This window comes from Varroa jacobsoni, unplaced genomic scaffold, assembly GCF_002532875.2.
Source record: "Varroa jacobsoni isolate VJ856 unplaced genomic scaffold, vjacob_1.0 scaffold_27, whole genome shotgun sequence".
Lineage (NCBI taxonomy): Eukaryota > Metazoa > Arthropoda > Arachnida > Mesostigmata > Varroidae > Varroa > Varroa jacobsoni.
The window spans coordinates 82,747-93,374 of NW_019212929.1; the positions used below are offsets into that span (position 1 = coordinate 82,747).

General features: G+C 42.0%; 2 protein-coding genes across 5 annotated transcripts in view; both read right to left on the reverse strand.

Moving 5' to 3' along the window:
* LOC111258965 (disks large-associated protein 3) overlaps positions 1-4,875 on the reverse strand; it is a 14,148-nt gene extending 9,273 nt beyond the window's left edge. Inside the window, exons 1-2 of one of the 4 annotated variants that reach the window (XM_022830595.2) lie at positions 4,221-4,875; positions 3,100-3,317 (exon numbers count right to left, since the gene is read on the reverse strand). In XM_022830595.2, the coding sequence (XP_022686330.1) occupies positions 3,100-3,189 (90 nt within the window). In that variant the 5' untranslated portion in view covers positions 3,190-3,317; positions 4,221-4,875. The remainder of the gene's footprint in view (positions 1-3,099; positions 3,318-4,220) is intronic. The other 3 variants (XM_022830587.2, XM_022830611.2, XM_022830603.2) reach the window with 3 other exon arrangements.
* Positions 4,876-7,301: 2,426 nt separating this feature from the next.
* On the reverse strand, positions 7,302-10,628 carry LOC111258957 (uncharacterized; the record flags this gene model as incomplete). The annotated part of the gene is given in 2 exon segments (XM_022830577.1): positions 7,302-9,698; positions 10,120-10,628. Coding segments are annotated over 2 exon segments (930 nt in total). The 3' UTR covers positions 7,302-9,170.

Consider the following 10,628-nt stretch of genomic DNA (forward strand, 5'->3'; position numbering starts at 1 on the left):
AATACAAATACACAAAATCGTCGTAGTTGACATGGTAATAGTGATTGTGTGGAACACATCTATGATCGTGTTCAAAAAAAGCTCAAGGGGACTGACTTAAATGGCCACTGGCAGTGTCATCACTATTACCGAGATATCGGCGGAAAGGTAAACGAGGAAAAATAGGCTATTCGTCGATAACCACACGGGTTTAAGCAGATTTAAGGTAGAGAACTTCCTTAGATAATTTATTGATGAGTCTCTATCTATAGTCCTACTGCTAGATATCGGAAACAATCTGAGAGCTTGGCCGACTTTTCCTACAGATGAATTCGCAGATAGTTCCGCCTTTACGGAACGGTGTTCGTCTAGGGTAGCGTCATTCTTATCTCTGAAGCAATTTCCGAATACGAACGAGATGCGAGATTAAGACCGAACGCAACATTCCAATGGTCATAAGGGATCCATAGAGAAAATACTAGTCTATAGGGTAGTTAAGCAAATATATTGATAGAACAGTCTTGGCATAGGTGAAAAGTATGTAAATTCATTCTAACGCGAAAATGACAATGTACGTTTGTAAGGAAAATGACACACTACCAAACAAAGGCGATCAATTTTGATAGGTCCTTGAAGATAAAGCTATATAGTAACGTCAAAATAGCACAAAATAGACGAAATACAGATACATTAAATATGATATCAATTGAAACAATATCTGCAACAAGCTATTCCGTCAATAGGCTATTTGTATTGTTGAAGATTTTTGAGCGATTTCAACTGCAAAGCGTCGTTGTGACCGAGAAAAAAACCATCGGGCCTGACTTTATCTATTTCGAATCGCTTCTGCAGGAACAAAAGCTGCCTGGAAACATGTTTAGGTCATTGAGGTAATGCCTTATGGCCGTCTATCTTTGGACGCCAATAATTTTTATATTCCTCTGTACAAACACTATTTGCTAACTGGCAAAAAAGAACTACAAGTTCTTCGTTGTTTGGTTTAAACATGTGACTCTAATTCGGCTGACTAAATCGAAATTTTTTTGCCCAAGTGTACAACAGAAGAACTTTCTACTATGACATCATTGTTAGCTGTATATGATTCGCCCTAAGCAATAAGCAAGACACACACCTAGCAATCGTTTTCTTTCTAACCAATATCAATGAAAAATACACAGTATGTTTATTTTATGACTTTTTTTTTTTTTTTTTTTTTAGGAGTATAGAAATATCCAATTCTAGCACTTCGAGGTAAATTACTATAACAACACTGACGCAGCAGACGGAAAATCTATCGGATCTGATTCATAGCGTGCAAAAACAATCTGAGAACTCCCAGCTACTAGGTGATACAAGCAGCAATGATGGCAATCGATCATGTGTAGAGGTGGTCTGAAACTTCACTACCAGGCCACTCGACTGAGTTGCAGTTAATGTATGTAGTACAATAGAAATATCATCTTCGGATGCCGAACGTATGTGTATTTTGTTGCATTGTCAACAACTGTACGTTTTTTTTGAGTACATCAATAGGTAGTATTCCGCATGCGAGCTGACATCCACTGATTGTGGCCCCGCACAGTCTTCTATGTATGTAGGTTAACAGAACGAGACCTGGAAGTCTGTAGGCGGATGACTGTGATAAAATGGTGCCATAGCCAAGCAATTAATCAACAACATTGGCGGCCTATAATGGTATCTTCATTTCAATTCAAATAATGTCCTGTTTAATAAAGTACCGCTTCTTCGTCAATCGTGACGAACGTCATCACAAAGATCTTCACATAAAACTACAATACACACACGTACGTATATATATATATATATAGAGCACGTATGAATAACGGTATGCTGTGAGTGATTAGATTTCGGTTAGAATGAAAAAAAAATGACTGTAGAAGTAATGTTATCGAGTAAGATCACGAAACAACGTATAATGTCACGATAATATCATATAGGAATAACATTAATCAGTTGTTTTTGGTTGCGGCATCTGAATCGTACTATAATCGTTAATCTTCACGTCAGGCTTAAAGCGTGTTATCGTTGTTGCCCACGAAACTTGCGACGGTATTATCGGTCCCTTTAGAAATCTGATTCCGCGCTGTGATCGGACATATTTTCAAATAAGACAACATTCGGTGTATTCTTTATGTATGCCTTAGCATCCTAGCCATGTGCATGCTCTGATATTGAAATAATCGTGAAAGTTGATCGGTCTTCATGGCTGCAGCGCGAACGTGAACATAAAATTTTTGATTTTCTATATGTATACACATACGTGTATATACGCTCGCACGGTAGACGTGTCATGCTTATTGTTAGCCGCTATAGCCATCAGTGACTCGTCATTCTCCAAAGAACTGCTAAAGGAATAAGCGTCTCGATACCTCACAGTATATAGTACAATTAATGATTAAGGCGTTGCAAATGAATTTACCTTTGCTTCGAAACGTGTTATCTCGTTAACTATCACTTTAGTGCTACTGCGAGTGCGGACTACATGCGTGTATTACGGGGACGCGAAGGTGCGAGGTAATGTAGGGCAGGTAATGCCACCCCGAACAATGCGCGACGGCCAATATTTGAGCTTAATCGATCACTTGTTCTCTGGTCTTGCTACTGCGACCCTTCCAGACCTGCTGCGGGCGCCTTCTACCTTCGCTCCAGCCGACCGACGCTTGACTGAGATAGATCATAACAGCCGCAGCAGAGATCCGAAAAAGAGGATTCTTGTCAGGGCCTTTCGTCGTGCCGACTAACTACACCAAACCCCAACGGCAATAAAAAGATTATCGATGAATGGCGACGCGACGATCTCTTCTACTGGCTCCGCGTTCGAAACCAAAGCTCAGATGGAGTTGTGCAATAGTGCGTGATAGCAGCGTGGAAAAATTTTAGTGTACCATTGATCTAGTGTAGCCATTTCGCAGCAGACTCTAGCAAAAAGCCAATTTAGCTCATACGACTACTCGATAGCGCCAACTGCTCCTACTGCGTTTCTTACTTCTTAAGTGTTTCTATGTTGTGCGTTCTCCCATTGTTTTGTTGCTGATCACTGCTCTCGCTTTTGTTTCCCTTCGTTTTCCCCCGTTCGACCTTTACGATTAGAGTAAGTACCTTTCTCGAAAGTTGTTCCTCGGCACTACTCGCGCTTCTAGTCGTCTCCGAGATGGCAACGCTCTCACGACTTAAGCACCACAGTAGCATCGTTTTAGTCGAGAATGATGTCAACGATGCCTTGGGGTCCCAAATGTGTCTTCTAGGCCATTCGTTGCTGGCCCGACGTTTCGGGCCGGCCAGGATGTGAGCGTCCCGAAGGAGCGAGATAGATAAAGCTGCATAAGAACGACACATGTAATATCACAACTCGTTGATTAGGCGAGCTGAATTTGCTCAGTTGCATTTTTTTCCCTTTCGCTGACCTACCACAATCACGACCCAGCGCCGGCGTGAAGCGTAGTCAAAAAAGAAGCGCAGATAAATCAAACAAATTGACTAACTGTACACGTTTCAGCTGTTATAACAACGGCACGTAAACAATTCAAAAACGTTACTAAAAATACGAAAGGCTAAGTGGTAAACGATGTAGCAGGAGTTCGTACCGCGGTGAAAACGTCGGTGGACAAGACAACCATTGTCGACGAAATGACAAAAATGTCTTTTTTTTTTATTGGTCTCAATGACCCCTTCTGCATTCGTACAACAGCAGCATCGCTAAACTATGACAACATGAAATCAACCAAGTGAAAATGTCTCGGGGCAGGTAACTTGCTACCTCTAGCCACCACCTCGCAGAAGTTCTCTGCTATTCCTGTATTTAATATATATTTTATAGCCGCTCTTTGAGGCTTGTCGATTATGCTTGTCCTAATCGAGTTATTATGAATCTGAACTTACTTGACACCTTTTGCATTGGCTATCTACGCCAGACATGCGGTGCTTATATTTAGTAGTGTACATAAAGTCGCTCTAATTACTAGTATCTACCATTAGTGTTGATTAACGACGCTTTACTTTCAAGCACCACATGTTTGTTACGGACACTCTTCTTACACACTGTGAAAACCCTGTGTGTTCTACCAGCTCTTTGCGGAAAACACTACGTGTCCTCTTAATAATAGTAATAACATTGTAATAATAACAGTGCTAGTAATAAGATTGATTATTCTAGTCCATACAAATCTGCATATTTAAGTAAAACTTATATTAGTTATATAGGATTTAGTTTAACACTCAACTGTATGTCGCTATAGCGCGGCAACGGTACAACGAGAGAGAACTGTCAAATTAACTATAAATCTCGTCTTCGAACACGTATGAACTGAATACGGTTCGTTTCCACGCTCTAGTCTGAATGAAGATGCTGACTAACGACAAAAACACCGCACTCGGAGACACTTGCAGAAATAAATTCGTAATGTTGATTTCATTTGATAACGATTCAAAGTTCACAGAGTTCCCGCGCGCAAAATTTGCTCTGTCAACTGGCACAGGACACTACACCAACTCTAAGATAAACATGGGCAACTGTCTTATGACGGAACCTTCTGCCAACTATTGATACGCACTCGAAAAAGTAACTTACAGCCAATCAACAACTACTAGCCACTACCAGCACATTTCTGCTCTGCGGACAGCTGGCTATCACCGTTTTTAGAAGCCGCAAACGCCTGTTGTGGCAGCACTAGTCATCCAACGATATTGAGCTGCTTGCTGTATAGAGCCGATTTAAATAGTTGGCGCCTGACACACGACCCCGTCAATTCTACAACAGCGGCACAGATCGAAGACTAACCAACTGCCTGCTCGCCCCTGTTTGCTGGCCCTAGCGGTAAGTTCACCGTGATGATCTTAGCCAATAGCTACCCCGGTCGAGCCCCGTCCCTACTCTGCCGCCAACGGTGAGTCTTTTGCGAACGTCTCACAGAGGGCGCCACAGCTAGATGACGTAGACGGACCGCGCGCCATGATTTGAACCAAGAGGTAGAATGGCAAGGGATGGTTCTTGAACGAGCAACGCCCCCTGCTACCAGTCAACAGCCGGGTTTAAACTTCTGCGCACAAGATTGTGCTACAGGGTTGTATATAAACGTTGCGTTTTTGCGCTCCGGGTCCAAAGTCTTGATTTATCGGTGAGAATAGCTTTGGGCGATTGTAAGGGAACGCCGTATTCGCAGAAATGAAGGAAGGAGACGACACTGATGCGCTGGCTGTTCAAGAACCTGCGTCAGGTGTAATGCCGTTTTGAACATAGGCGGGCATAGAGACATTAGAAGAAGACGGAAGTATCCAGGTACGTGACGAATTTCAGAAAAAGGGGAAGGGAGTGACCAGGTCCTACCATAGTCAAAGTGGGATATTGTTGAATAAAGCGAAGTTCGAGGAACTCTGCTGTGTCACGCGAGCGTGCCCACCTAACGCATTACTATAGCTTACCTATATTCCCATATAGGCTTACACAAGCAGAGCCGTGGAAGCTGTCGTCACATTCGTAATTTCCCTGAAGTATAGAAACCGATATGCAAATGTTGTAGAACTTTTATTTGTATTTATTTGTAATGAATAATGCCGAACCTTTGAAATATAGCTTCCACAACAGCAAGTATCTTGAATGATTTCTTTGGATCTTATACTAACATTGCCAGTACGATTGACGGCAATCGTGTAAGTGTACTTTACATATCCGTGTGACTTTCATATCGTGAACTAATAACATGAATATATTTCGATTTATTTGATTAGCCAAAAAATTTTAACGTATATTTCGTCAAGCGGCCATTAAAATGACAAAACGCAAACAAAAAAATCAACAAAACACAAAAGACAAAGGGGTATATGATAGTCCTTGCTGAATGCGATACCATAGGATTGCACAGTTAAAAAAACGTGATAAACGTTGGATCAACGGTGACAAGTATATATCAGGGAAGGTACGCGTACTATGTTATAAGACGGCTAAAAGGTCTATTAAATACGTGCTGGCACAGGGTCCGTAGCACATAGACTCAACGGTAAACCACAGAGCATGTCATATTGGCAACCGTCTCTCTATTTGGTAAAGTTTTTATAAACGTTAAAACTGTTCCAACCACAGTGGCCACGTTGAATATATTGTAGTGTACCAATGAAATAAATTTTCCCCAAATTTTATGGAAACACTTACATGAAGCCCAAAATTATGCCGCTGAAATGTCCCGTGACGATCGACTTCCTTGCGTATGAAAATAAACTGTATGCTTGAATATGTGATAAGTATAGTGACTATATCCCATTTAAATCAGCTATGTGTTTTAATCGTAGAACTTCGTGAAATCCGGTAACTTTATGCGAACTTATTTAACAAATCGTCAAATTTAGGTTTCCGTAAATGTTTTGTGGATTTTTTTTCAAATAAACATTGTCAGGTATAGTAATTGAGCATGAGCTTGTGACACAACGACTCTGATACACTTTTCTGTTACGTACCTGCAGTAGTACCGGCTTCTGCCACTAGCAATATTGTATTTGATGAATATTCGTAAAGCTAAACGAGTGTTTCGTAGACGTCCTTCCCTTAAAAATGAGCTGATACAAAAGAACTTAAGCCCAAAAACGTTGGTTTGCAAATATTAGATTTTGGTACTCTTAGACATAAACCGGGTGTCGTAATGCCCAGTTTGAGGAGCTGAAATGGTCCGTTCGGGGAGGGTACGTGTTGATATTTCGCTCAATCGTTGGGAACCTTTTCTTCAAGAGACGGGAACGGTAATATAATAGAAAGGTGCTTGAAGCATATAAAATTAAAGCTCTACAGAATGGTCAGAATGTGCGATATGGAGCCGTTCGACGGTAACAAACAGGTATTGGGGACATGGCCGTAAATGATGATCTTCCGCTTGAAAGGTCACTGAAATTTCATCCATTATCTGTCTCAGTTGAGCACCAATAAACTACACAAAATTAAAATGTCAGTGATGAGTTTGGTAGTTTAGCATTACAGCGTATTCTAGATACGCATAACGAAAAAAGCTAGGCGAGATCGATTCTCGAAACCTATTTATTTGTCACAGCCTGTAAAATGCTTATAAACTATATAACAAAAAGCCGGCAATGTTTTCAGAGTACTTGATTTGATACTGTTCCCTTCCGGATCCCTTAGTTCGACACAAATAGCCTATATCGAATTGTACTATATCAGTTAAGATATTAAACGTTAAGGCTGTCCAAAGTATAAAGTATGGCTACCGTAGACGAACTCTACTTCGATCAAATTCGCCCCATGATCTCGGTTTATATCAAAAATAACCAGACAACTTATCCATAAGAGAAAGCACGCATAATTTGTATATCATAACTATCTATATCCTTTATTTAGGTGTAAATGTACCACTCTATGGCACAGTTTACTTGATGGCATTGTAAGCGGACCTAAAATTCGACTCATCTTAATGGAAATGCATAATAGTTCATCAACGTTAATAACGCCTTTGCAACCTTTCCACAAGCTATCGGAAGCAATGTATTCATCTGCCAGTAATCTCCCATCTTTTCTGTACGTAATAGGACTCAACGGCGTGAAGGAAACGTGATGTAAAAAATGGGCATGCTCGAGAAGAGCTCGCTCCATAGTTTGTCGGCAAATTGTCAAAATTACCATAAAGCGTCTTTTTAGTTGCAAAAATTTGATCCTTCTTTGCGAAAATATCAGCCGCCCTTATGTGAGAACCTCATATATACAATGATTGGCTCAGTGCCGACAATCATGCGAAGAGACACAGTATCGATTAGAGTTCATTGAAAAATTGCTTAGCAAGACGCAAGTATCGCGAACGATGCCTATACTCCATCTGAATTGTACAAATCATGCTAAATAGTACATTTAACATTATTTGTACATCATATTTTTTTATTTTTCAGTTATAAAAAAATACGGGTTTTCTGTGTTCGAAATTTGACCGTGGTACAAGGTGTCAAAAGGGTCTGATTCGTTAATAAAAAAAAAAATTCTAAAAAGCTCCCATGCTGATGGCACGCTCAGTGCTGTCACGTTTAGAAATGACGATAGTAATAGTAGTAAGTGTGTAGTAGACTTACAATGAAGGAAAATTACTTTCGATCAATGTGGCGTGTGTGAATAGCCTGAAAAAATGTCTTCTTCGCCCAGTATGCGGGTAAAGCTGGGCGAAACGGTGACTTACTAGATGTATCGTGTACGTATAAAATATCCGTATAGAAACTCCCATTTCTGAGCGGCTAGCTTTACGTCTACGTATACGAAACGTTCGCCATCTATATAGGTTATTGCTCCAGTGTCTTTTTTTCGCTTGATATACTATCGTATTTCTGCTCTTTGATTTTTTTCGATATTTAATTAGAGACATCTTTTGCGTTTTAGGATATTGGTCAAGTTGGTCACGTTATGTCGTTAAAATCCTTCCGTTTAAGCCTTTCGGTCAGCATAAAACTACCGTTCTTTTGGAGGAAAAGCTTTACAGCATTTAAGGTTAATTTTGTCAAAGCGGATTTGTTTTTTGGTTGTGCACGTGCGTTTGTGTGTATCTGTGTGTGTGTTTGTGAAGCTGTGGCCCACATGGAGCAGCATTTCCATAATTCTACCACTGGCAGTAACTCTGTACGGCGCGATATGACATCAATGTAGAAATCTGACATTTCGAGATCTTATCTATTATTGATATACTCGACCGGCTATTAAAGGAAAAACACATCAGCGCTACTATGGTCGGTACCATCATGGCCGTCGTCGTCGTCGTCATCTGAATCAGCTAAATATAGACTAATATAAGAAGTGATCGTTTCCTATCGATAAAACGTATCATGCAACGTTGTGGCTCGACTAGTCTAGCTCGTATGTTCAGCTTATTATATAAGTGTCATTTAACATATAAAGACGGTACGCTATTCAGCCGCAGACTCTGAAATACTGTTGTCATAATCATTATTATCAGTATACTTTGTAGCATTCTTACATTCCGTCACTAAGAACCTTAATGACATAGTTTTTGTTGGTCGCGTGGGGAACCAATAATCGTTAGTACAAACTTGGGAGATATATGAACTCGATGATTACGTTCACCCTCATCTACGATTTATTATAATATAGATCAGATTACTACGATTAGTTACTATGACTCAGTGCCCGGCTGGGCAGCTTAGGCCCGATCTGCAACGAACCCGTGCACGAGCAGAAGTTACAAATCAGTAGGAACCACCTGTTGCTCAAGCTGAGGGGACGGCAGTTGTTTGACGTCTTCATTGCTTCGATGGTCGGGAACCGGCGACTCAACGGGTGAATCGGATGCAGGAGTCGAATCCGCCGGCGTTGGAGGCAGATGGTCGGGATTGACTCCATCGAGGCACGTCTTAGCTAGTTTAGTTGTTGGCTTGACCGGTTGTTCAGCTGTAGGTACAGTGGGCACCGCCTGGGAGTGTATACTATACTCAGTTGATCCTCCATCTTTCTTTTGCGTGTTGTCTTGCGTGTCACCACCGCTCTCGTTTTCTACGTGGCTATTTTCGGTAGCGTCGACAAGCTCCGGCGGAGGTTCCTTACAAACGCTTTTTTCCTCAGTGATCTCTTCAACTGAGGTGACTTCAACCTCGATACAAGGTTCTGGGGCGTCACATGGTGGTGGCGGAGGAAATGAATTCACGTCACACGTTGGGATGGGGACGGATTCACACGGCCGGATCTCGTCAACACAAAGGTCGGTCGACGCCTGCAGGACGTTAGGTTTTAGGTTAGGACAAGCTGAAGCTCACGCTTGAGGTTGGTTAACAGAATGGATAGACAGGACTGTGTCATTGAGGCAGGGTTGTAGGTAACCATACAGAACACGTAATCTGTCAGCTCTGTACGTTACATCGCATCGCACAGCACAGCACAGCCGGCAGGAAATTCAACGAAGGCAAACTTTTTAGGGGGAAAGGACTGAGGCACAATAAACTAATTAGAAGCTACTCACTCCCCACTGAAAATACGATGTAAAAACGATGTAAATATGCCTTGATTTTATTGTTTCAGAATTATTATCAGGTGAAATTAAATTGACAATAGATACAAGTTGACTGGCTATAACATCCATAATATATTTTTATGATTTTATCATTGTTCTCATTATGATTATTCTACGTGCTTACCGGAGCAGGGACCGTGGGTGCTTCGACTGGTGTGATCGGGGTCTCCGCAGGCGGTGCAAGAATAGCGGAAGCCTCGTTTGAAGCAACCGGACTAGCGGCCGGAGCTTCATTAGAGGCGTTGTTAACCTGCACAGGCGCCGCTGGTCCTTCTGCGGGCGTCTCGACCGGCGCTGCTAGGGCTGCTTCTACCAATGGAGGGGCCACTGGTATGATAGGTAGTGCCTCTACAGGAGTAGCAGAGCCTTCTTCCTGGGCAGCGATAGTCCCTGGAAGAGTCTGAGAGGGTATAGCCGGCAGGGCGGAAGCCTCTGTAGAGGTAGCACGGGTTTCGGCTAGAGTGGATGCAGCTGAGGGAGCTACAAGAGCGGCTGGAATCTCCGTTGGGGTAGCGAGCGTTTCCATAGGTGCAGCCGGGGTCTCTACTAAAGCAGCGCTAGGTGGCACTTCGGTTGGAGCAGGCGTAGGTGGCACTTCGGTTGGAGCAGGCGTAGGTGGCACTTCGGTTGGAG